This window comes from Haliotis rufescens, unplaced genomic scaffold (genome assembly GCF_023055435.1).
Source record: "Haliotis rufescens isolate VD_foot unplaced genomic scaffold, xgHalRufe1.0.p SCAF_1, whole genome shotgun sequence".
Lineage (NCBI taxonomy): Eukaryota > Metazoa > Mollusca > Gastropoda > Lepetellida > Haliotidae > Haliotis > Haliotis rufescens.
Window position 1 is genome coordinate 35485665 of NW_025963779.1, and position 27623 is coordinate 35513287.

General features: G+C 41.9%; 1 protein-coding gene across 2 annotated transcripts; it reads left to right on the plus strand.

Annotated features, from left to right (window-relative positions):
* The first annotated feature begins 2119 nt into the window (after positions 1-2119).
* LOC124139498 lies at positions 2120-27275 on the plus strand. 2 transcript variants are annotated; one of them, XM_048395742.1, is made up of 10 exons: positions 2120-2182; positions 3001-4321; positions 5693-5831; positions 10666-10728; positions 12348-12530; positions 14264-14467; positions 17280-17309; positions 20091-20216; positions 22320-22446; positions 26015-27275. In XM_048395742.1, exons 2-10 carry the CDS (start codon positions 3050-3052, stop codon positions 26784-26786), a joined length of 2916 nt encoding a protein of 971 aa, XP_048251699.1. In that variant the 5' UTR covers positions 2120-2182; positions 3001-3049; the 3' UTR covers positions 26787-27275. The 2 variants fall into 2 exon arrangements, with proteins under 2 accessions (XP_048251699.1, XP_048251705.1); XM_048395748.1 differs by having other exon boundaries at positions 2171-2239.
* The last annotated feature ends 348 nt before the right edge of the window (positions 27276-27623 follow it).

The window sequence follows — 27623 nt, forward strand, 5'->3', positions numbered from 1 at the left end:
TTACTCGCTCAGCTGAAATTTCGTTATGTAGCTGAAATACTGCTTAAAGCGGAGCACACGTAATTAATGTCACTCACTTACTGAATGAAAGACTTTTAATGAACAGATATGTTACAGCTGAGAAGATTATCATTTGGTTTTCAACCGAAAACGCTTAACATGATGGATGTATTGAACAAAACTGACGCACGTTATTGGGACGACCTAAATGTTCGGTGTCCAGCCTTTTTGTCACTCACTTTGTCTCTGTAGCAAAGGTCATCGCGTGACATTTTACGGATGGACGACGGACAATATGCTGTGACATTATGCCACAATGGCCTTTCTAGAAGCCATTGATGCGGCAACTGAACCTTTATTAAAGAACAAACACCACGACTTTACTAAGAAAACGTACAATTTTGAGGATAACAACTTCTTGTTTATTGCATATAGCGTCATTTCGATGTATATTCCTACATCATTATTAAACTGGAGTGACTACAGTGAAGAGAGGTATAGGCATGATATGTGGTGATAAGCAGATTAACATATAACAACAACAGGTAATAGATAACAAGTAGCACAAAGAACATTTGATGAAGCCAGATGTACAGTTAGTTTAACAAATTGCGTGGAGGTAATCATCCACACTTTACTGCAAATACAAACATCTAGGTCTTACCATCTTCTTCCGCATGATTTATGCATTTCAGGAAAAACAAATGAACGAGAAATACAAACACGAGCTTTTCATCTTAAAATTGCTTAAAAGAAAACTGTGTAGAGATTGAAGTCTTTGGTGGACATTTAGAGGTTGCAAGAACACGAAGACATGACACTTTTTAGTGGGTAACAACTTGTTTTCTTCTCTGTAACGACGTTACTGAGCTAATGCTTGCCCCATCATCGGGGGATTCTGACTCATGATGAAGAGGTGAGATGTAGATCGTTACAAAAAAGAAAAAAGTTGTAATACATAACAAGTGCCATGCATTCATTGATACCCGTGAAGATCCGGGGTAGAATAGGTCTTCAGCAACCCATGCTTGCCGTAAAAGGCGACTATGCTTGTCGCAAGAGGCGACTAACGGGATCGGGTGGTGAGGCTCGCTGACTTGGTTGATACATGTCAACGATCCCAATTGCGTGGATCGATGCTCATGATATCAATCACTGGATTGTCTGGTCTAGACTCGATTATTTACAGACCGCCGTCTGGATATAGCTGGGATATTGCTGACTGCGGCGTTAAACAACAAACCAACCAACCAACCATTTTAGGATATTGATGGTTTGTGAAGAGATTTTGACACAATGTTTATTTTTCCTATCTGCTCCCCAAACAGAGTACTGAATGCATTGATCAACACAGAGAAAACATCCTGCTTCAGATAATACGTACTGTATACACGTATTGGCATCGGTTTCGAAAGTTTATACTGTAACACATGACTAAATGACTTGTATAGATAGTAGGCCCCACTTTAAAACTATCCACGATACACTGGAAAAACAAGTATAAAAGCCAATCAGTGAAGGGGATTTACAATGATTTTACGACCGCATTAATTAATTTCGTTGCGTGGCGCTGTTTGGAATTGAGTGTCGAGTGTCAGTTAGCCTCCCGCGGAGGTATGACACTCGGGACAGGTGGTTAGATCACTAGTTTAACTTTACTATGAACAATATCGTTTATTTAAATTACTCGTTTAACACGTACACATAGTTCATTTGTATGGCAACAGCGAAAGCCTTACTGTTCCAAAAGAAAAATCGAAACTTGATGATTTACCCACCATTATAGCTGCACGGGTGTTCAAGAAATCATGGCTGTGAAGAGTTGCGGCCCTTAACCTAGACAGGACCTGCTGATCGTAGGTTTGAATCACAGATTTGCAATGATTATTATCCACCGTTTCTCCTTACGACACAACGTGGGTTTTACCAGAGGGCTAAACCAAGGTATTAAAGTATTGAATATGTTGACACTTGTTAAACTCAAGAATAATTTACAAGGTAATTTTCTGGTATTGTGTATCAGATGATAATGTGGACCAGGGTGATTATTATGTATATTATAAATTATCCTCAAATGAGCCCGTCTTTATTGTGGTCTTCAATCGTTAAAGTTACGCTAGTCGTCCAAAAGTAACTCCCCTTTGACGTAACCCGGAAGGATTATAACAGCACCTCTCAAAAGGTTTGATTTGAACAGCTTGAAATATTTTGATTCACGATTTGGTACTGTTAAAACATTGTAAGCATCATTGTAATCATAGTCGTTTCATGGAATACAGTGTTTATGTTGACACTGGCTGTGCCATTGTCCAGTTTTAAATCACGCAGATACCATTTTCTGCCGCACGTCTGATCCATATATATGCTGATCCATGTGTCTGGCCAGTTTTCGATCACTAGGATACCACTTTCTGTCTCCTTAAGACGCACGTGTTTGATCTATAAGTTTACGAGAGTGTTTTTGAGTTGTATCAAGGAGCCCTGTAAGACCCACTTACACACGGAGACCTCTTTTATATTATTAAAAACCTTTGTTTATCTGACTCGTCCAAATGTTGACCAAGGCTGGGGTCAAATAATGAGTGAGTGAGTGAGTTGGGTTTAACGCTGCTTTTAACATTATTTCAGTTATATCACAGCATGTCAGCTTAATGTGGGAGGAAAGCCCGAAGTGATGCCACTTTGGTGAAACTCACGAGCACAGGTATGGTGCTGACAAACCAAGAAACATAATCGGGGCGAACCGAGATTCGAAAAAAACAATCATAGGTTTCTGGCGTGCCCAAGGGACGCAACTCCGCACAGCGAATCGCAGCGGCCTAGACGACTGGGCTACCCATGCCCCCCTGGTCAAATAATGATTCTATCGGGACTTTAAAGAAACTTAAGTTGAATCACCTTACTGAATTGTGCCATTGTCACATGTTGGATTTTATGAGACCAGGGTTCATGATCAAACTGTTTCTGCAAAAAATCATTAAACCTTTTTTTATATTCCAGATGCCAAGACACTAAAAATCACAATGACATAATTGTCATTGTGATAAATATGGAGGACTTTCGAAAATGCACTGTTACAGGCTGTGATAACATTCGCATTCCAGGGTATAATGGACGATGTCAATCATGTTACAGTGCATGCCATCAACAATTGCCTGAAATCACTATCAATCAACCTTTGAGAAAGATTGAAGGTTTGAAAATCAGGCCTGACCCTGTGTGTCTGACTTCAGGCTGTGGCAAGTCAGGTACCACTGCCAATGGACTTTGTCTCCAGTGCTACTTAAGGCAGGTTGATAGTGAAGGACAGGTGACCACTTTCCAGGAGTGTCGTGTTACTGGTTGCAAGGAGTCTGGGTATAAAAAGTTGCATGGTTTTTGCAGAAGATGTTTTAGTGCTGGTCAGATTATGGATCGGTCAGTAATTAGGAATTCTTCAGCAGAGAAGGATCAACTATGCACTACACAAAACTGTGAGTTTTACGGCCTGGAGGAACAGAATGGACAATGCAGCAGCTGCTTCAAGAACTACCTGGATAGGAAATCTTTAACAAAGAGTCATGAAGATTGTTCTGCAACTGCTAGGAAATCTTTAACAAAGAGTCGTGCAGATTGTTCTGAAACTGCTAGGAAATCTTTAATAAAGAGTCGTGCAGATTGTTCTGAAACTGCTAGGAAATCTTTAACAAAGAGTCGTGCAGATTGTTCTGAAACTGCTAGGAAATCTTTAACAAAGAGTCGTGCAGATTGTTCTGAAACTGATGGAAATGAGCAAAACGACTACAGTAATAGCAGGCTGTCCAAGTTGAGTCACGCTGCTCCTCCAGACATCTATGAACCTGTCAACTCAGATGAATTATTTGGCAGTGGAGCTGACAAGATGCAACTGACGTCACCCGCAACCAGTACAAATTCATTCGGCCAACAAACAGAATTTACTGTCGGCCAACATGATTGTAAGATGCTGTGTGGCCGGAAATATGTAGCACAATGTGATCCTTATTGCATGACCTGTTGGGAAGCACTGAAACTGCAGCCAGTGGAGCAAGCAAGAATGGCACAGCATCCTTGCAATGATGTTCAACCTTCATGTAATCCTCCATCAGATTTGTTTAAGTCCTCAGGGTGTGAGAAGCCTCTGTGTCAAGGCCCCTCAGAACAAGGTGAAGCAACTAAAGCCAGTCCAATAGCAGATGATGAAGGTCAAGATTGGAAGAAACCTGAGTCACCCCCTTCTGGAACAAGCTCAGGGGAAGGTACTCCTACAAGGAATGTACCTCTTCCAGAGCATGGAACACAACAATTGTCTTTCAATTCCTCAGTATGTCAGTTTTTACTTCAGTTGGTTGTAGATCAATCACTGTTTCAATTCCAAACTGCCCGTAATCTGTCCTACTCTCTTGTTAACATTCTTGATCTCAACTTCAAACAAATATTGGTGCACTTGAACAAATTGTCATACTCTGTATGTGTGCAGACACAGGTTAAGTTTGATAGATAGTCAAATAGGTCACTGTTGAGGAGGACAAAACAATAGTCAATCTTCTCAGTCCCTCACTTGTCCATCCGAATTTCAAGGTTGGCATTGGGGCACAGAATTGTGTCCCTTGGGCACCCGAGAAATCTATGATATGGGTTCCAGTCCTGGTTTGCCTGTTTCTAGGTTTGTCAGCACAATACCTGTGCTCGTAGGTTTCACCAAAGTGGTAAACATCTAAGACCTGCATCGCTTCGGGCTTTATTCAACATTAAGCTGACACGCCGTGATATAACTGGAATACTGTTCAAAGCAGCATTAAACCCAACTCACCACTCAAGGTTGTCAAGGATTAGAGAAAAGGAGGGAACCTCTGCCTTGTTGATAGGCATGAATGTTTTCAGGGTGTTCATTTGTGTTGTATCAGTGAGTGAGTGAGTGGGTGAGTGAGTGAGTTTGGTTTTACAACGCTTTTAGCAATATTCCAGCAATATCACGGCACGTACCCAAGTCGGGAATCGAACCCGGGTCTTCGGTGTGACGAGTGAACGCTTTAACCACTAGGCTACCCGACCGCCCGGTTGTTGTATCAAGTCATGGACATTGAAAACTGCAGTAATGTGATTATTATCCATTACTGATGAATTTGTTGTAAGAATTCAGGTAACTTCAATAACTAGATATCCACACCCTGACTTGGTATATGTAAGTTTAACCTGTTTATATTGTCAGAACTTACATCAAATAGTCTAATAATAGTACTAGTGTACTTATTGTAACCCATGTGATTGAAATTGCCCATACACATGTAAATTGATCTTTACTGATCTTATCTGAAAGATTTGGCATATATTTACACATGATATGTGTATGTCCATGATTATGTGTTTTGTATTTCATGGTGTCATGATATAATCCATTGATCAATGATAATTGAAATGCTGCACTGAGTAGACAGCCTCACCCAGTTTAAAATGACTGTCATGGCTGTTAGTCTGGAGGGATCATCTTGTAAAATTACTTGGCCATTTATCATTACAGTAATATTGATGAATTTATTAATAAAACCCTAAGTAAATAACTAGCATGAGTTGTACAAACACAATATGAAACTCAACTCTGGTGTCATACCTCATGGCAGTTTGGATAGAAGCTAGAATTAAATCTGCTTTCCTGCCGAACGAGTGGTACTTTCTCTTTTCATCTCTGTTTAAGGGTGAACCAACTGATGATGAAAGTCCAGAAAAGAAGAGAATACACCTGAAGATTGTACCCCTGGATAAAGTTGGCTTCAGCAACTTGTGCAACTCCAGTACCATCATTTGCTTGTGGAATAAGCACAGTGTTGATAATGGTAAATGATTTTATTTCCTCTCATTCTCAGCTATTGTCAGGGTATTATTTTGAAAATGTATCAGGGCGTGAGGTCAGCTCTAGCAGCCTACACCCATCCCCTTCTCAGCTCTAGAAGCCTTCACTCATCCCCTTCTCAGCTCTAGAAGCCTTCAATCATGCCCTTCTTAGCTCTAGAAGCCTTCACTCATGTCCTTCTCAGTTCTAGCAGCCTACACTCATGCCCTTCTCAGCTCTAGAAGCTTGTACTCATCCCCTTCTCAGCTCTAGAAGCCTTCACTCATGCCCTTCTCAGCTCTAGAAGCTTGTACTCATCCCCTTCTCGGCTCTAGCAGCCTACACTAATGCCCTTCTCAGCTCTAGAAGCCTTCACTCATGCCCTTCTCAGCTCTAGCAGCCTTCACTCATGCCCTACTCAGCTCTAGAAGCCTTCACTCATGCCCTTCTCAGCTCTAGAAGCTTGTACTCATCCCCTTCTCAGCTCTAGAAGGCTTCACTCATGCCCTTCTCAGCTCTAGAAGCCTTCACTCATGCCCTTCTCAGCTCTAGAAGCTTGTACTCATCCCCTTCTCAGCTCTAGCAGCCTACACTAATGCCCTTCTCAGCTCTAGAAGCCTTCACTCATGCCCTTCTCAGCTCTAGCAGCCTTCACTCATGCCCTACTCAGCTCTAGAAGCCTTCACTCATGCCCTTCTCAGCTCTAGAAGCCTTCACTCATGCCCTTCTCAGCTCTAGAAGCTTGTACTCATCCCCTTCTCAGCTCTAGCAGCCTACACTAATGCCCTTCTCAGCTCTAGAAGCCTTCACTCATGCCCTTCTCAGCTCTAGCAGCCTTCACTCATGCCCTACTCAGCTCTAGAAGCTTGTACCCATCCCATTCTCAGCTCTAGAAGCCTTCACTCATGTCCTTATCAGCTCTAGAAGCTTGTACTCATCCCTTCTCAGCTCTAGAAGCTTGTAATCCCTTCTCAGCTCTAGAAGCCTACACTAATGCCCTTCTCAGCTCTAGAAGCCTTCACTCATGCCCTTCTCAGCTCTAGCAGCCTTCACTCATGCCCTACTCAGCTCTAGAAGCCTTCACTCATGCCCTTCTCAGCTCTAGCAGCCTTCACTCATGCCCTACTCAGCTCTAGAAGCCTTCACTCATGCCCTTCTCAGCTCTAGAAGCTTGTACTCATCCCCTTCTCAGCTCTAGAAGCCTTCACTCATGCCCTTCTCAGCTCTAGAAGCCTTCACTCATGCCCTTCTCAGCTCTAGAAGCTTGTACTCATCCCCTTCTCAGCTCTAGCAGCCTTCACTCATGCCCTACTCAGCTCTAGAAGCTTGTACCCATCCCATTCTCAGCTCTAGAAGCCTTCACTCATGTCCTTATCAGCTCTAGAAGCTTGTACTCATCCCTTCTCAGCTCTAGAAGCTTGTAATCCCTTCTCAGCTCTAGCAGCCTACACTAATGCCCTTCTCAGCTCTAGAAGCCTTCACTCATGCCCTTCTCAGCTCTAGCAGCCTTCACTCATGCCCTACTCAGCTCTAGAAGCCTTCACTCATGCCCTTCTCAGCTCTAGAAGCCTTCACTCATGCCCTTCTCAGCTCTAGCAGCCTTCACTCATGCCCTACTCAGCTCTAGAAGCCTTCACTCATGCCCTTCTCAGCTCTAGAAGCTTGTACTCATCCCCTTCTCAGCTCTAGAAGCCTTCACTCATGCCCTTCTCAGCTCTAGAAGCCTTCACTCATGCCCTTCTCAGCTCTAGAAGCTTGTACTCATCCCCTTCTCAGCTCTAGCAGCCTACACTAATGCCCTTCTCAGCTCTAGAAGCCTTCACTCATGCCCTTCTCAGCTCTAGCAGCCTTCACTCATGCCCTACTCAGCTCTAGAAGCCTTCACTCATGCCCTTCTCAGCTCTAGAAGCCTTCACTCATGCCCTTCTCAGCTCTAGAAGGTTGTACTCATCCCCTTCTCAGCTCTAGCAGCCTACACTAATGCCCTTCTCAGCTCTAGAAGCCTTCACTCATGCCCTTCTCAGCTCTAGCAGCCTTCACTCATGCCCTACTCAGCTCTAGAAGCTTGTACCCATCCCATTCTCAGCTCTAGAAGCCTTCACTCATGTCCTTATCAGCTCTAGAAGCTTGTACTCATCCCCTCCTCAGCTCTAGAAGCCTACACTAATGCCCTTCTCAGCTCTAGAAGCCTTCACTCATGCCCTTCTCAGCTCTAGCAGCCTACACTAATGCCCTTCTCAGCTCTAGAAGCCTTCACTCATGCCCTTCTCAGCTCTAGCAGCCTTCACTCATGCCCTACTCAGCTCTAGAAGCTTGTACCCATCCCATTCTCAGCTCTAGCAGCCTACACCCATCCCCTTGTCGGCGCCAGAAACCTGTACTCATCCCCTTCTCATCTCTTGAAGCCTGTACTCATCCCCTTCTCAGCTCTAGAAGCCTTTACTCATCCCCTTCCCAGCTCTAGAAGCCTGTACTCACCCCATTCTCAGCTCTTGAAGCCTGTACTCATCCCCTTCTCATCTCTTGAAGCCTGTACTCATCCCCTTCTCAGCTCTAGAAGCTTGTACTCATCCCCTTCTCAGCTCTAGAAGCTTGTACTCATCCCCTTCCCAGCTCTAGAAGCCTGTACTCATCCCCTTCCCAGCTCTAGCAGCCTACACCCATCCCCTTGTCGGCGCCAGAAACCTGTACTCATCCCCTTCCCAGCTCTAGAAGCCTGTACTCATCCCCTTCTCAGCTCTAGAAGCTTGTACTCATCCCCTTCCCAGCTCTAGAAGCCTGTACTCATCCCCTTCCCAGCTCTTGAAGCCTGTACTCATCCCCTCCTCAGCTCTAGAAGCCTTTACTCATCCCCTCCTCAGCTCTAGAAGCCTGTACTCATCCCCTTCCCAGCTCTTGAAGCCTGTACTCATCCCCTTCCCAGCTCTTGAAGCCTGTACTCATCCCCTTCCCAGCTCTTGAAGCCTTCACTCATCTCCTTCTCAGCTCTAGAAGCCTTCACTCATCCCCTTCTCAGCTCTAGAAGCCTGTACTCATCCCCTTCCCAGCTCTTGAAGCCTGTACTCATCCCCTTCCCAGCTCTTGAAGCCTGTACTCATCCCCTTCCCAGCTCTTGAAGCCTGTACTCATCCCCTCCTCAGCTCTTGAAGCCTGTACTCATCCCCTTCTCAGCTCTTGAAGCCTGTACTCATCTCCTTCTCAGCTCTAGAAGCCTGTACTCATCCCCTTCTTAGCTCTTGAAGCCTGTTGTCATCCCCTTCTCAGCTCTAGAAGCCTGTACTCATCTCCTTCTCAGCTCTTGAAGCCTTCACTCATCCCCTTCTCAGCTCTTGAAGCCTGTACTCATCTCCTTCTCAGCTCTAGAAGCCTGTACTCATCCCCTTCTTAGCTCTTGAAGCCTGTACCCATCCCCTTTTCAGCTCTAGAAGCCTGTACTCATCCCCTTTTCAGCTCTAGAAGCCTTTACTTATCCCCTTTTCAGCTCCTGAAGTTTAGCATCTTCTCAAGGCAAGGGAGTTAACTGACTATAAAAGTCTTGTTTCCATCCATGCCGAACTAGGCTGCAATTATGGAGTTGTCGATAAATTTCCGGTTGATTGCAAGTTTTGCAGTGCATATGTACTATCAACTTAGCGTCAACAGATATTTTCCAAATATTTTCATTTTTTCAATCCAGGTGCTTATGTGATTTGAAGCAGTTCGCGGGGTAAATTGACAGTGCACATGCTCTGCAAATCTTGCAAATCTTGCAATCGACTGAAATTTACAAACCGGATGTAGATTTCGTTACGCGATTTTTATTGGACAATGCATGGACTCGTTAGTCCAGCCAAAACCATCGAGCCCAGAAGTTCCAGCCTCATTTGTCAAGGGTGGAAACTTGACTTACAGTCAGTTAACTCCCTTGCCTTGGGAAGATGGAAGTTAAGAGACTTGATGGTTCCTTAATACCACAGGGTTCCTTCATAAAATAATTTTATTCAACCTTATACCATGTATACTCTCCTGTTTGTCTGCCTGACCAGCTCAGTGTTGTGTTGCTGTGATGTCATGCTTAATCAGGTTACCGGTAATCTGATTGGTGAATAAGAGGTTTCAAATGACAATAACTACCTCTGATTGAAACAGTCGATTTGACAAACGCATCACTGCAGAAGTTAATGTTCATAGAAAAGAACTTCTTTCTCAGTCATGGTTGGTAGGAATTTTGCAATACTGATGTTTAATTAAAGTTTTCATAGTACATAGTTTTGTTTTTTACAATATTCAAAGTATTTGTGGCAATAGATGTTGGAAATTAACGCAATAGAAATCAACTGACTGAGTGTATTTCTAGTTTGGGGGACAACAGTGAGTGAGCTTGAAATTTTGCACCTTTCTATATCTGACTGCGACATCATTGATTTCCAAAGTATGTTTACTGGGTGTAAGTCTACACTGAAAAAAACAGTATGTTTATCTCCTATCCTTCATGATTCAGATGAGGTAGAGTGGTTTATCCATTAATATTTGATTGTAGGTCACTGAGATATGTGTGTGAGTTGAGTCTGATACCATCCTATGGGAATCCGGTAGCAGAATTATGCCCCTTGGCTGTACAAGGATCTGCTCAAATTTTGATTCTTGATTTGTCAGCACAATACTCATGCTCATGAGTAACTTTCAGGTGGATATGATAGATAAGTACTGTTGAAAGCAGCTCACTCACTCATTAAAGTGTCATTATCAACTGTAATGCATGGGTAATATTAACTGATAAGACCTAAGGATCTTGCACATATGTTCATTCTAGTATACTAGTCATCGACAGCCAAACTGATCTTACAAAAACATTTCAGGAACTCATCCTCTGTTTGAGAAGATTGGAGAGGTTATTACAACCGGACAGCTTGACGAATTCAGTAAGTACCCAGAGTGTAGAACATCCATGAGTTAATCCACAATCTGATACATATCATGATACCTTGCCCAAAGTCTGATACGTATCATGATACCTTGCTCACAATCTGATACGTATCATGATACCTTGCTCACAATCTGATACGTATCATGATACCTTGCTCACAATCTGATACGTATCATGATACCTTGCTCACAATCTGATTCGTATCATGATACCTTGCTCACAATCTGATACGTATCACGCTACCTGGCTCACAATCTGATACGTATCACGATACCTTGCTCACAATCTGATACGTATCATGATACCTTGCTCACAATCTGATACGTATCATGATACTTTGCTCACAATCTGATACGTATCACGGTACCTTGCTCACAATCTGATACGTATCATGATACCTTGCTCACAATCTGATACGTATCATGATACCTTGCTCACAATCTGATACGTATCACGATACCTTGCTCACAATCTGATACGTATCACGATACCTTGCTCACAATCTGATACGTATCATGATACCTTGCTCACAATCTGATACGTATCATGATACCTTGCCCACAGTCTGATACGTATCATGATACCTTGCTCACAATCTGATACGTATCATGATACCTTGCCCACAGTCTGATACGTATCATGATACCTTGCTCACAATCTGATACGTATCACGATACCTTGCTCACAATCTGATACGTATCATGATACCTTGCTCACAATCTGATACGTAAATCATGATACCTTGCTCACAATCTGATACGTATCACGGTACCTTGCTCACAATCTGATACGTATCATGATACCTTGCTCACAATCTGATACGTATCATGATACCTTGCTCACAATCTGATACGTAAATCATGATACCTTGCTCACAATCTGATACGTATCACGATACCTTGCTCACAATCTGATACGTATCATGATACCTTGCTCACAATCTGATACGTATCATGATACCTTGCTCACAATCTGATACATATCATGATATCTTGCTCACAATTTACATGGTTACATCAAAAAGTGGTAATAAATGTCAGATTGAGGAACCAAAGCCAGGTGATACTTGTCACAATATCCAAGCAGTAAATGAACAAGATTGTGACGAGAGTGGCACTTCGATGCTTTGGTCAAGGGGACAGACTAAAAAAAAAAGAACTTTACATAACACCCAATGCAGAAGAAATATGATGCGATACATTCTGTGGAATCGGGAATGATCTCAAAAACAGATTGCAAAGGATTTCAATATTCCTTTAAATGTGCTGTCTACATGGCATACATGTTGTGTTCATAATTTCTCATGTGTGCAATCGTATTGCTATGGATCTATGATACTGTTACATGATCTGTCAGGCTGCCCATGCCCCGCCGTCCCAAATGTCTGGATATCTCAAACTTACAACTTGGTCCTGCTAACATTGAGATAATGGGGTCCGATTGTATCATAAAACAATGTTAGTTTCATTGACATTTGAACTAAGTGGGTGAACTACCACTTGATCACTGACAACAACGTTTACGTGTGTGGTTTTAATAAGCATCCGTCTTTGTCAATTTTCTAAGCGGCCAGAAGATTTATTACAGTGAAAGTAAGCACCATGTCTTTTACAGGAACATGTCTTCAGCATGACCAGGCGGTTGCAACGGGTGGAGGGAGGTCAACAGCTGCGTGTGTCGTCCACTGTAGATACCACCCTGTGACCAACAGACAGGTCGCAAATGCCCTCATCAGATGCCTGGAGTATATTGTCAGTAGGGCAGAGACAAAAGTTGTATTTCCAGTGATGTTCTCTGGTAGGAAATTGTTCCCTTTTAGAAATTCCTTATTCTAGCCACTGGGGTAGATTCTGGAAATTATAGTTCATTATTATTGCTCTCCGAGTACATGTACTACAGTGACTTGTATTTAACTGAACACAGGATTGATAAAGAGAAAAAGGCTTCAATGCTCTTAGTATACGATTGCTTTTAATGCACTGCTTGATGATGGATGCAATTTGTCTGTTATGGAGTTACCGGTATGTTAATCTTAGCATTGATTTATGCATGTAGGCCTAGGAACTTGTACATTCTGTGTTGTACTGATTACCGGCCTGAATTTAGTAGACTTGGAGGGACGAAACATAACTTCATCTTGTCAAGTTCTTGATGATGTCAGTATCCTTATATGTTCCGACATCTAGTTTGAATTACCTTTTTTCTGAATTCGAAAAACTTTACTTGACATACATTCTGATTGTGTCAGTGTCAGTTTGATGAGGTCACACACTTCTTAAAGCCAAGGACACTGGTTCCATTCCTCACATTGTTATGGGGCCTTTACACAGGATGGCGACATTTGTGCCTCCTGTGTGTGACCATAAAATTTGCCAGGTCGTCATTGGAGGCTCAAAGGAGGCAGAATGGTTGCCCAGGTCGTTCCAAGGTTGTACACAGGAGGTTCAGACATCGCCATGGATGCCATGGTTGCCGTGAATTTTTGAACATGTTCAAAACAGTCGCACAAAGGTTGCCGAGGAGGTTGGTTGCTCAAAGGTGGCTACATGGAGGCAGAAGGGAGGCACAAACATTGCCGTTGTTGCAGAATGAAGGCACAGTGGTCACCCAATGGTCGCCAGGTAATAGATGCTTTCTGCTGCAAATTTTTCCGTCAATCTGGGCAATGCTTCTGCCTCCCTTGTACCTCCTTTGGGCGACCAACAGCGTGCATTGAATGATGACTGTGGCGACCGCCATGCCTCCATTTGGTGACCATGGCAACCCTTGAGACACCATGGCAATGCTTCTGCCTCTTTTCTGCCTCCTTTGAGCAACCTGTAGTGCCTCCTCAGCCTGCCTATAAATAGAGGGCTTGTACCTGCAGTGTTTCATTATGGTTGCAGACGTTGAACAACTCGAGCAGTTACTGCTGAACAACTGCTGGAGCAGTTACATAGAAACGTGATTTTCTGGGTTAAGGCGACCATTGAGCGTCCTGGCCAGTTGTTGATTGCTCAAAGGTGGCACAAAGGTCGCAGCCCTGTGTAAAGGGACCTTTACAGTGTGTGAAGCACATTTCTGGTGTTCATGCAGAGATATTGCTGGAATATTGCTTAGTGTAAAGCCATACTCACTCGCTCTTCAGACTGATGGTTCGGATGTTAAACTGGAATGCAAGATGGTATGCAATCCTAGGTATATCTAGAGCCTAGTATGCTGCCTCCTCTCCATGTAGGATGGAGTGTCCCAGTGTATATGCGGATACCCTGCACACACACACAAACACACACAGACACAGAAACACACCCACACACCTATTTTTAGGCAAACTAAGCATTTATACCTTTTGAGATTTATAGTTGACTGGGTATACAAAGTGTTTCTGTAATGATCAAAACCACCTGGATTTACAGCAGACATGATTACAGGAGTCAGGTTGATTTGCAGATTCTGTGACTTCATCTATCATTTGTATGTTAACTTGTAACAACAAAATGCACTCTGCTTTACCCTAAATGCTAACAATGCTGTTCTTGTTTGATTACAAGATGACCTGTGTGACAAGCCAGCTATGGTGATGCGGGCGACCATGGTTGCAATATCAAACATCCAGGTATCTACAAATTACACGCAGAACCTGGACAAGTTCTATTTATGTGTGGGCAGTGAGGGCATGAAGACACAGTGCAAACAGGAATACAAGAAGATTCTGGCTGACAAGGACCGGAGCCGTTCTCGAAGCAGTGGTCCCAGTAGGTTCTGTTGTTGACCGGTGTTGAAAGGCGCTGGTCTATAGTAGTTGTTCCGAGATTGTGCACTGGGGAATTCTTGGGAGCAATTACTTTATGTGACAAAAGTTTTCCTGCTCATATTTATTGAAGCATGAGAAAGAAATAATGAAAACGTGTGATGTAATAACAAATCTTAAACTATGCATGAATGTATTTTTGTTATCATGGCAGTAGTTGAACATTTAATAACTTGCACAAAGCTCTCTTGAGTGTTGTAACGCATGGCTGGGTTCATTATTCCCATATTTGAAGTCTTACTGAACCTAGCCACAAAAATATGAAATGTGAGTTAGGAATGCATTCTCATGGCCAAAGGTCTCTTGCTGTATACCAACCAAACAATATGGTTCAGTATGACGCCCATAGCTACGAGGGGCGTTCAGTATAAGACCAAGTCGCAGAATATCTTTTGCACTTTTATTTTTCAATATAATCTCCATTCACCTCAATACACTTATTCCATTTGTCCTTCAAGCTTTTAATACCACTTTTATAGAAATCCGCAGATTGGCCCTCTAAATATGCCTCTGTGGCAGCCTTTATGTCCCCGTCATCCACGTAGGGCAGATTTCATTTGCCAGAACAGGAAATAGTCACTGGGGGCTAAGTCTGGGCTGTAGGGTGGGTGATTTAACTGTACAGTCCAGACTTAGACCCCATTACTCTAATGGACTGACAACAAGTTCCTGTGCACTCTTGATCAGCATACATTATCTCCTGGTGCTTTCTTGAGTGCTGGTGAAAAGATGACGTACAATGATAAAAGGTGAAAATATGCATCCCTCTTCCCAGCATCCTTCTGGAAAGGGGCGGTCGGGTAGCCTAGTGGTTAAAGTGTTCGCTCGTCACGCCGAAGACCCGGGTTCGATTCCTGACATGGGTACAATGTGTGAAGCCCATTTCTGGTGTCCCCTGCCTTGATTGCTAAAAGCGGATTAAAACCATACTCCTGGAAATGTTGTATCTGCCCCTGCATCCTTCTGGAAAAGTTGTATCTGCCCCTGCATCCTTCTGGAAATGTTGTATCTGCCCCCGCAACCTTCTGGAAATGATGTATCTGCCCCTGCATCCTTCTGGAAATGTTGTATCTGCCCCCGCATCCTTCTGGAAATGTTGTATCTGCCCCTGCATCCTTCTGGAAGAGTTGTGTCTGCCTCTGCATCCTTCTCGAAATGTTGTATCTGCCCCCGCATCCTTCTGGAAAAGTTGTATCTGCCCCCGCAACCTTCTCGAAATGTTGTATCTGCCCCTGCATCCTTCTCGAAATGATGTATCTGCCCCTGCATCCTCCTGGAAATGTTGTATCTGCCCCCGCATCCTTCTCGAAAAGTTGTGTCTGCCACCGCATTCTTCTGGAAAAGTTGTGTCTGCCCCCGCATCCTTCTGGAAAAGTTGTGTCTGCCCCCGCATCCTTCTGGAAATGTTGTATCTGCCCCCCCATTCTACTGGAAAAGTTGTATCTGCCCCTGCATCCTTCTGGAAATGTTGTATCTGCCCCCGCATCCTTCTGGAAATGATGTATCTGCCCCTGCATCCTTCTGGAAATGTTGTATCTGCCCCCGCATCCTTCTGGAAATGATGTATCTGCCCCCGCATCCTTCTGGAAATGTTGTATCTGTCCCCGCATCCTTCTGGAAATGTTGTATCTGCCCCTGCATCCTTCTGGAAATGTTGTATCTGTCCCCGCATCCTTCTGGAAATGATGTATCTGCCCCCGCATCCTTCTGGAAATGTTGTATCTGCCCCTGCATCCTTCTGGAAATGTTGTATCTGCCCCCGCATCCTTCTGGAAATGTTGTATCTGTCCCCGCATCCTTCTGGAAATGTTGTATCTGCCCCCGCATCCTTCTGGAAAAGTTGTATCTGCCCCTGCATCCTTCTGGAAATGTTGTATCTGCCCCTGCATCCTTCTGGAAATGTTGTCTCTGCCCCTGCATCCTTCTGGAAATGTTGTATCTGTCCCCTCATCCTTCTGGAAATGTTGTATCTTCCCCCGCATTCTTCTGGAAATGATGTATCTGTCCCCGCATCCTTCCGGAAATGATGTATCTGCCCCCGCATCCTTCTGGAAATGATGTATCTGCCCCTGCATCCTTCTGGAAATGTTGTCTCTGCCCCTGCATCCTTCTTGAAATGTTGTATCTGCCCCTGCATCCTTCTGGAAATGTTGTATCTGCCTCCGCATCCTTCTGGAAATGTTGTATCTGCCCCTGCATCCTTCTGGAAATGTTGTATCTGCCCCTGCATCCTTCTGGAAATGTTGTATCTGCCCCTGCATCCTTCTGGAAATGTTGTATCTGCCCCTGCATCCTTCTGGAAATGATGTATCTGTCCCCGCATCCTTCTGGAAATGATGTATCTGCCCCTGCATCCTTCTGGAAATGTTGTATCTGCCCCCGCATCCTTCTGGAAATGTTGTATCTGCCCCTGCATCCTTCTGGAAATGTTGTGTCTGCCCCTGCATCCTTCTGGAAATGTTGTATCTGCCCCTGCTTCCTTCTGGAAATGGTTTATCTGTCCCCGCATCCTTCTGGAAATGTTGTATCTGCCCCTGCATCCTTCTGGAAATGTTGTATCTGCCCCTGCAGCATGAAACTGAAAGTGGGGGATGGTTCATAGTGAAGACGTGAAAAAAATTGGGTTTGAATTTGAATACCTGTACTATCATTGTATACATACCTGTAATATCATTGTATACATACCTGTAATATCATTGTATACATACATACCTGTACTGTTATATTCATATCAGTACTATTATTTTGTATTTCAGAATGTCTCACTTGCAAGACGAAGCCTGCATGTAAGGGCATACTTCATCTTAAAACCTTGTCTGAAGTTCACACAAATCTAATAGGAGAACCAGCCATGAAGATCTGGGTAGAGAATAGGTCTTCAGCAACCCATGCTTGCTGTAAAAGGCAACTATTTAAATTGTAAGAGGCGACTTACGGGATAGTGTAGTCAGGCTCGCTGACTTGGTTGATGCATGTCATCATTTCCCAATTGCACAGATCAATGCTCATGATATCAATCACTGGATTGTCTGGGCGAGACTCTATTATTTACAGACCACCGTCATATAGCTGGAATATTGCTGAGTGCAGTACCTTGCGGAACCTTACAACATTTCAGTCTTGACAAAGGAGATACAGTGTATGTTTACAGGTTATTAGTGCAGTCTATTAACAGATCATGTATATACATGTAGTTGATAATATTGCTCATGTTTTACACTTTAAGTACAATTTAACATTTAGTTTTAATAACAATTTTTGAGTCCATCCTTTGAAAGCCTCACATGAAAGGAAATAGGGAGATATATGAGGGTACATTTCCTCATTGCTCCCTGATCATGTTACTACATATATACTACTCAAAAGAAGTTGGGGGTATGGTTGACCCAGTCATCGTGGGCATCGCAATTTGCTGTGCAGAGTTGCCTCCCTTGGGCACATCAGAAAACTATGGGGGTCCAATCCCATTTTTTCCCCGACTATGTTTTTAGGTTCGTCAGCACCATACCCATGCTCGTGGGTTTCACCGGAGTGTTAAAGTTTGATACCTGCATCGCTTTCCTCTCACATTAAGCTGACAAGCTGTGAAATGGGTTGAATTAAACCCAACCATCTCATTAAATTTCCAGAAGTTAAAGAACACCCAATATTTCACATGGCTATCACTAACCTGTCATGTCATGAGAGATTAACTACAGTCATATGAAAATCAAGTGTTCTACAACTCCTTTTGACTAGTACAGTAAACTACGGTTATAACGAACTTAAAGTGACCACTAATTTTAGTTCGTTATAACCATGGTTCGTTATAAGCATATATACATATACAGCAAATGGACGGGATAAAAACACATTTCGTTATATCCGTCAGTTTGTTATAAACGTATTCGTTATAACCATAGTTTACTGTATATTAAAACAACTTGTTCTTCTCAATGTTCATATATGTTCAAAACCATGGAAGCATTGTCAGCAAACGATTAATTCCCAGTTCCCCACCCCACATATCAGTTGTTGGTTCCATAGCAGGAGCAAACAAACACAAAAATATCATTTAGGAGGTAGTTTAACTTTATCATTAATTAAAGATGTATCACTGTCTCCTTTACAGTCAAATGTCCCACATTGAAGCAAGTGTTGAATGACCACGGAATATTATTGTAGTGTATGTGTCCTGTTTTCTTCAGCGAAGTTGAAGCCTCTTTACAGTCAAATGTCCCACATTGAAGCAAGTGTTGAATGACCATGCACAGAATATTATTGTAGTGTATGTGTCCTGTTTTCTTCAGCGAAGTTGAAGCCTCTTTACAGTCAAATGTCCCACATTGAAGCAAGTGTTGAATGACCACAGAATATTATTGTAGTGTATGTGTCCTGTTTCTCTTCAGCGAAGTTGAAGCCTCTTTACAGTCAAATGTCCCACATTGAAGCAAGTGTTGAATGACCACAGAATATTATTGTAGTGTATGTGTCCTGTTTCTCTTCAGCGAAGTTGAAGCCTCTTTACAGTCAAATGTCCCACATTGAAGCAAGTGTTGAATGACCACAGAATATTATTGTAGTGTATGTGTCCTGTTTCTCTTCAGCGAAGTTGAAGCCTCTTTACAGTCAAATGTCCCACATTGAAGCAAGTGTTGAATGACCACAGAATATTATTGTAGTGTATGTGTCCTGTTTTCTTCAGCGAAGTTGAAGCCTCTTTACAGTCAAATGTCCCACATTGAAGCAAGTGTTGAATGACCACAGAATATTATTGTAGTGTATGTGTCCTGTTTTCTTCAGCCAAGTTGAAGCCTCTTTACAGTCAAATGTCCCACATTGAAGCAAGTGTTGAATGACCACAGAATATTATTGTAGTGTATGTGTCCTGTTTTCTTCAGCGAAGTTGAAGCCTCTTTACAGTCAAATGTCCCACATTGAAGCAAGTGTTGAATGACCACAGAATATTATTGTAGTGTATGTGTCCTGTTTCTCTTCAGCGAAGTTGAAGCCTCTTTACAGTCAAATGTCCCACATTGTAGCAAGTGTTGAATGACCACAGAATATTATTGTAGTGTATGTGTCCTGTTTTCTTCAGCGAAGTTGAAGCCTCTTTACAGTCAAATGTCCCACATTGAAGCAAGTGTTGAATGACCACAGAATATTATTGTAGTGTATGTGTCCTGTTTTCTTCAGCCAAGTTGAAGCCTCTTTACAGTCAAATGTCCCACATTGAAGCAAGTGTTGAATGACCACAGAATATTATTGTAGTGTATGTGTCCTGTTTTCTTCAGCGAAGTTGAAGCCTCTTTACAGTCAAATGTCCCACATTGAAGCAAGTGTTGAATGACCACAGAATATTATTGTAGTGTATGTGTCCTGTTTTCTTCAGCGAAGTTGAAGCCTCTTTACAGTCAAATGTCCCACATTGAAGCAAGTGTTGAATGACCACAGAATATTATTGTAGTGTACGTGTCCTGTTTTCTTCAGCAAAGTTGAAGCCTCTTTACAGTCAAATGTCCCACATTGAAGCAAGTGTTGAATGACCACAGAATATTATTGTATTGTATGTGTCCTGTTTTCTTCAGCGAAGTTGAAGCCACTCTCCGGTTCATGCATGGATGCATGTGCCGTGTTCTGTATCCAGTGCTTGCAGCAGGGCCGACACACACAACTGGTCTGCCCCGAACATGGACGATGCTTCTCTCCCATAGGTAATGGCTAACAGAGCATTGTCATTTGCGAAGGAACAAAGTTTAGTCTGCTCTTGGAAGCTCAGGCAACGAGAATGGCAGAAGTCATTTGTCAAGACAACTAGAAAGACTCAAATAAATACCACAATTGGAAATTGCTACGATACTTAATAATCATGCTCTTCTTGTTATGGAGGATGTCTAATGATATGTTAAATGTTCACTCCTCGGCTAGAGCTGTCATGTATTGCAAGTCCTTTAATAACATCTATCAAGTCATTCCATCGCCAGTATGAATCAGCTGAGAAACATAGGCGTAAAGACTAATTTCCAAAATGAAATGGTACCACCACAACCTTCTTTAAGCTTTAACGTCACTGCTCTTTGAATGACATCATGGCATTCATTGAGATGCTGCTGCAGGTCAGTAATTAAGATGAATACATAGTTGTGCACGATTGGTATCCAGTTACTTTATAACTTAAAAATCATGGTCTTTGTACTGATTAATGTTTTATCCTTTTGTGATAAAATATTTTTACAAGTCAAATACTATTATATGTTAATTATGCAAAATTATTAACAAGGTGAGAGATTTCCTTACATGTCTGTATGTAAACTAGGCATGGTAGTAAATAAGTACACGAGGCACAAAAACATGCACAATAACCCTTTTATTTTTTTAGGGAAACTTAGATTAAAACCATTCTGATTTGAGAAATTTCAAGAAAATGTTACTGTCAATACAGACTTGTCCCCCCCTTTACTGCTGTATCTTAAAATGTAACTGTGTTGTACGAATGTTCTTAGGCAGTTGCTTCAGGATCCCCAGGGCAGAATATATCCCAGTGACCCTGCTTGTCATGAAATCCCCATGATGAAGGAATAGATGAATACAAAATGTGCCAAGGTTCCTGTTCCACAAAGCATCTTAGTGCTATTATCGTCATTACTACCATTTTTAACATAGACTACAGATATGGTTGGCCTCTACTGAATGGTTGCTCTCATCGCCTGATGGCACTGGTTGTTGTTCATGGCCAGTACGTCACCTGTTCTGAAGAATTGGTTGCAAGTAATAGCCGATAACCCCCTAGCTAACTTTATTCCGTGAGAGAAGTTTCTGTTCCGTGACAACACCATGGGTGTAGGCTTATCCATCTTCCCGAGGCAAGGGCGTTAACTGACTATAAAAGTCCAGTTTCCACCCTTGCCGAACTAGGCTGGAATTCCTGGGCTCGACCGTAGCGCCACCAGTGGTTATTATGAGTTATGTCCCTTCTAAGCCTCTCCTATGGACCAATCAGATTCCACCTCTCGTATAACTTGCATTTGTTTCAAACAAAATTGTGCCGCCAAGTCAAAACGATCTGATTGATAATCAAGATCTATATTGTGATAAAACGGGTCTTACATAGCAAAGTGCATCAAATCACGTGAGCTCCTGAGCTGTGGAAACTGGACGTTTATAGTCAGTTAACTCACTTGCCTCGGGAAGATGAGGCTTATCATGTGACAAGACTTGTTTATAAACAAACACACTTATTCTGAAATAAGACCAGAGGGGCCTAATATGCTACTACAATTGCAACAGTGAGGTGCATGACAATATAGCTTTACACATCAAAGTGATGGTATCACTTGTTCTCCGTAGGGCTTCGATGACAGCACACCGAGGATGAATGTGTAGAAGGAAATAGTTTCTCATGTTTTAAGATACTTTCTGAAGCTGGCAATCAATATTTTGAAACTCATCTGTAAGAATGCACACAAGCTTTCCCTAAAAAAACATTAGTTATTCTATTAAAAAGACAGTAGATCTGCACAGCGCTTGGGTTGTCAGAGATCTATTGTTTCGATTTGAGGATTGAATCGTGCATGAACTAAAGGTGTGACGTCACACTCCTAAATTATTTCATGCATGATTTACAAATCCCCAGAACCATTGTCCTACTGGCCCCTTATGTTCACCGGCCGAAGGTTTACAGGCCACTGTGATATATCTTAAAACATCTACTTCAAACAGAGATAGTTCTATATCGAAGACAAGGCAGTTGTAACTATGATCTCGAAATATTGTTGTCTTGTTCACAAGATAATTTATAATTTTTTTATTTTGAACAGGTCACAAGAATACGTATGCGTTACTTGTAGCTGGGTATGACGGGAAAGAAGACGTGGCCAAGCTGTTTGTTGCTGATGTACGGACCATGGAGCGGACTTTAGGGGATGAAGCAGTGATTGGCATCAGGTGAGAGGGTCTCGCGCAACGTCTACCACGGTCAGATTGATACAGATGCGGAACATTATCACATCGTCAAAATATTCACTTGGTTCATTGTCTATGATGAGTTTGCCTTTTACAAGGTAGAGATCATTAGCCGAGTGTGTTTCTGTATCATTATATCATACATTAGGCATACACTTTGTATCATGATATTTGCGATATAGAAACACGCAAGGATAATAGACTCTTTAACATATAATGTCAATCTTAAAATAATGGATATTTAAAGGGGTACTGATCTAAAGCAATTCCCCAGGACTGGTTGTTGCCTTTGTTATTGTTTATCTCCGTGAGAACCTGGATGATACATGCAGAATTTTAGACAAGTTAGTGACCTGTGCTGCGCCATTTGTAAGCGCATTTACCACTTTTATTGATAGTATAAGTGCGTTTGGTAACATTGATCGACAAAATGAAATACAGTTTTGTAAATAATAAGGAGATGTAGGTATTTTTGTGGGTAGCATCGGTAATGGTGATGAAGTTTGGCTTCTAATCCTTGCATAATTAATCTTTTGTGATGTTTTTAAGCCCCTTTAACCGTCTTAATCATTTTTAGTCAATCTGTTAAATGAATGGACAGATTTTTCAGTCATTTTGTAAAACGACTGAAATATTAAGACATTTTATAAATTGCCTGAGTAAATCACATTTTACAAATTGACTAATATATACACGCTTACAAAGGAAAAGACTTGTTAAAACAAAGTCTATCGCACCTCGAAGAACTTCCCAACCAAGACATAGGGGAACAAGAATGATTCCGTTCAATGCTACAACAAATGAAGGAAAACAAAATGAAAACATCATAATTACAACCTACCAAATTTTTATGTATAATTTTAGGCAGCTTCCTTGTTCGAGGAATGTATCCGTGAATATCCACATAAAGGAACAATATCCCACACGTCTGCAGCTGTACAAAAAAACTTATTGGATGCCATGTGTCTCTTAAACAATCAAATATTTTTAAATATATATTGTCCCGGTATATGATAACCTGTGTTTGTTTCTCAACTGATCACTTAGTTTGTTTCAGTTGTTTCACATAGGTGTCAAGTCTCAAAGGTCAGCTGAGAAAGCCCACGTGACAACTATTTTCATAATGTCCACAGTTCTTAAAAACAATCCACTTAGTTAGATAACAATGAGCAATCAATCAACGTATTATCGGTAAACCCTTTGAACAAAGTATGTTGTTTTTACATCGGCACTACACGCCATGATATCAGTGTATTCCCTTTGCTTCAGTAAACCTACATATGTAAACACTTACTTTTGTCATATCCACGAAATCCCAAATGGGAACCTTTATCAGGTAATCTGAGCGGTGCTACCACTAATTATACCTGTAATAAATTCATTAACTGAGCATCAAGTGAATTATGACAAATACACCGTAGATGACATCAAGGGAGTAGTAATCGTATTATCCACGCAGTCTGAAGTACAAAATTGCTTTCACTACAGGGATACTTTTTTATTATTAAACTATAACCATCAGGGGTATTTCCAAACAACGACATCCGATAAGCTTCCGTCGTTCTGTTTGTCTGTTTGTTTCGGGTGAAGATATTAATTAACATGCGCCCTTTGTCGAAATCTTTATACATCACAGGTAACCAATCAGCGTTCAAAAATGCGTAAAACAAATATTGCCTCCATGTTTATTTATGCTGTCTTTACAGACGGTAGCCCGTTAGCGAGCAAATCGACTCACGGCAGCTAGTGAGCGCTGGCGGCCAGTGTCAGACAGCCGAGGGGATGCCAGAGATTAGTGCCCCTTTAAGATGTAATTTCACTTAATGAAGTAGCTGTAGAAACAGCGTATGAATACAATCTTGAGTTAACTGCCTAATGTATCATGTAGTGCCCAATGACTTGCAGCAATGTTTGTTGTCTTGTTTCGGCGACATATTTGTCTGAATATATTGTGAACATCAGTCAATCTTTAATTGATCATTCATGCATGCATCACACTGAATCATGATACCAAATTTATGAATTGTTTTTTCACATCAATAACGATCCTTCATATGATAAATTGGTTTATGACTGTAAACATGGTAAATAATGAAATTGTGTTTCCCCACACACCAACCGGGATTTATCACATTAAAATCTGAAAGCCAAGAAATAAAAATTCAGACCTAAGTCATGAAAAAAATGTCTTCTTGTTGAAATCAAGTTAGGGGCTGTGATATTTGGCTTACCCGAACTGAAATGATAATTTAGATGTCAGGGTGCATAGAGCATACAGAATTTTCTGATTTCAAACATTGTTTTCAATATAGACATATTTAACTTTTTTAGATTTGGACCTTGGACCTTCAAGCTCAGTTTTGGCTGCCATTGGCATCATGTTAAAGAGTACATTTGGCACTCCACACTGACAATATCAGTTGTCACCGAGCCATCGGGCAAGGGGTACATAGACTCATACACACAGGGTACATGACACCATATGCCCTGAAGGATCGGTTGACAACAAATAATCTATATAGACAGTCATTCATACAGGTCCGCAAAGTATATCCACAGTTTCACTCTCAGCAGATAATGGAAAAGAACCAAGTTACTTCCCTTTACCCAGTGCATTCGGATAAACATTTGTTTATTTCAGAATCTCAGCGCACGATAAGCAAGTTACCTAAGATGTGTTCTGATTGATTTCTCAGTGGGCCATATAAAATATATATATCCCGCCTATGATCGGTTACATGGAAAATAAATGCCCGCTCCTCAACCAATCAGAAGCTATATTTTAATGTAAGATAAATAGTCTTGTCTTTACCTTCCATGTAAAATGTGTGTGTCCGGTCAGCTCCAGGACAGAAGGCGCAACAACCGTATTCCCCTTGTGATAAACCTGCGACTTATTACATTTCAATGTTTGATATGAATGTATGTGCAGTTGGAATGTGTGTAGAATATTTTGTTAATTATATTCCATATTCTTGTCTACCCTTGCACTAGGTCTAATATTCCTGAAAAGTTCAGGGAAGGAACTAGGGCTGGGACGAGTCCAAATTGACTACCCAGGTAACAGACCCCCTATTTCCCGACCCCACCCAGGTACCCATTGTAGGTCTCAAGAGATAGGTACAAAATGTCCAAATGGAAATTGTTTTACTGCAGCCAGGGCAAAGTCTATTTACGTACACGTATAAAACCATCTGATCATGCATACACTGAAGTTGATAGACGCTTTATCCCTGCTCAAAACATACAAAAAGTCAGAACGAATGCTTGCATAGTTATATTGTTATTGTCATTAAACAGTATGCCACGTGATTAACCACTGGTCGGGGTAGTCCTATGGGTATCCGGGTCCTACTCAGGACCCACCAGACCTGAGTACCCGAGATACCCGTCCCAGCCCTATAAGGAACCAGCCCCTCATAGACATATATGTCCTAATTCCTTGCACTGTAAATCAAGTCTGGATGACACATTTACAAAGTTTAATTGGTCTTAAAGAGCTGCATGGGGATATCTGTGCGATAATGTTTACTTTTGTGTCTATCCATAGGAAAGAGAACATTCAAGTCATACAAACAGAAACTCCAGGGAAAAAGGATGACGTGAAAAAAAAACTGATCATCGCTTTTAAAGAAATCCGGAAAGGGTTACCCAAAGACAAGGATCATGCAAGGTTCTTTTTCTACTATTCTGGACATAACACAACGGCTGGCCTGAAGTTAGGGGGAGGAGAAAATGTGATTACTCCGAAGGAATTGAAAGGAGAGCTGAAGAAGTTACCTGTTGAAAGCATCATCATCATCCTAGACTGTTGCTACAGTGCAGGAGCGGATATTATTCCAGATGACAATGGGGAAGATTTCACGTCGTCGCTTAGCAGCTGCTCCAAGGATGATTCCGAACCTGTCTCATATATCCCCAAATTATGGAATCTGGAGAACAGCGATGATTGCGGAGACAAAGGGGATGGAAGAAAGGTGTATCAATGGTCGTCATCGAGACATGAAGAAAAGTCATCGTTCAGCAAGAAGAGGGGAGGGAGTTTCTTTACGTTATCGATTGAGAAAGCAATGAATGGTGAGTGTCCTCTTAAGAGTCATCGTTGTCAAAATTGTAAAAAATTTCAATCGGAAGTCAGGAATCAAGATGGAGTTTTTCTGGAAGCAATTCATAAAACTGTTTGTTACCATGTTAAGATGTTAGCCAAAGAGAACGACAAGAATCAGAACCCACAGTTGGACAGCAATGATGATGATGACATCCTTTTGTCATTCCACACATTCCGTTCAGTGAGCAATGAGATTAACACTGACTGTGGATGATCCTGCAAAGTTTGTGTGTTGTTTAACACTGCACTCAGCAGTATTCCAGTTATATGACGACAAGTTAATAATCTGGAACAGACAACCAATGATCGATTTTATGAGCAATGTTGGGGTACGATGATATACGAGTCTGACCACCAGATTCAAGTTTACACAAAATATAGAACTTGTCAGCTTTGCTGTCATTTCTCCCAGGACAGGGCCTGGAATTGGTTGACATCCAATACCCTGACTTCAAAGTAGCATTGTGATCTCATAGAATCTTCTCTTGCTTATTTTGGTGCATTCATGTTTAAACTGTCATTATGACCTTTCTGATCTAATGTTGTCAATATCATGTGAGCTACAGAGCTAGCTTTGTCTCCATTAAGAAAAAACCCACAATATTTGACGAATTAAGGAACCTAATTCCTTTAGTTTTTTTGTTTTTACATGAATTTGATATCCTCTCTGTTGATATTGTGCAATAAAATAATCTTGGAACTATTTTTGTTTCAATTATTCCACTATGGATTATATTGCAGCCATCCTGCTGCTGATACAGAGACTCAGCTTCAGGGCATCTCCATATGATGTGTTTGTGTCTACCTTGGTGATCTTATAGGTTCCAGGTTAGAATTATTCCCGACATGGGTACTATGTGTGAAGCCCATTTCTGGTATCCCCTGCCATGATATTGCTGGAATATTGCTAAAAGCGACGTAAAACCATACTCACTCACTCACTCACTCACTCACTCAGTGACACACTCACTCACTCCAGGTTAGAATTGGTCCTGTAAGAGCTGACCAACTGGATCGGGAGGTCAGGCTCGGTGATTCTCATCATACCCTG

Excerpts from the sequence above, each read along its gene's own strand:
- LOC124139498 (XM_048395742.1), top strand. The coding sequence starts at position 3,050 with ATGGAGGACTTTCGAAAATGCACTGTTACAGGCTGTGATAACATTCGC. Across the intron at positions 4,322-5,692 it reads AATTGTCTTTCAATTCCTCA|GGTGAACCAACTGATGATGA; the intron begins GTATGTCAGTTT and ends TCTCTGTTTAAG. Across the intron at positions 20,217-22,319 it reads ACGATGCTTCTCTCCCATAG|GTCACAAGAATACGTATGCG; the intron begins GTAATGGCTAAC and ends TATTTTGAACAG.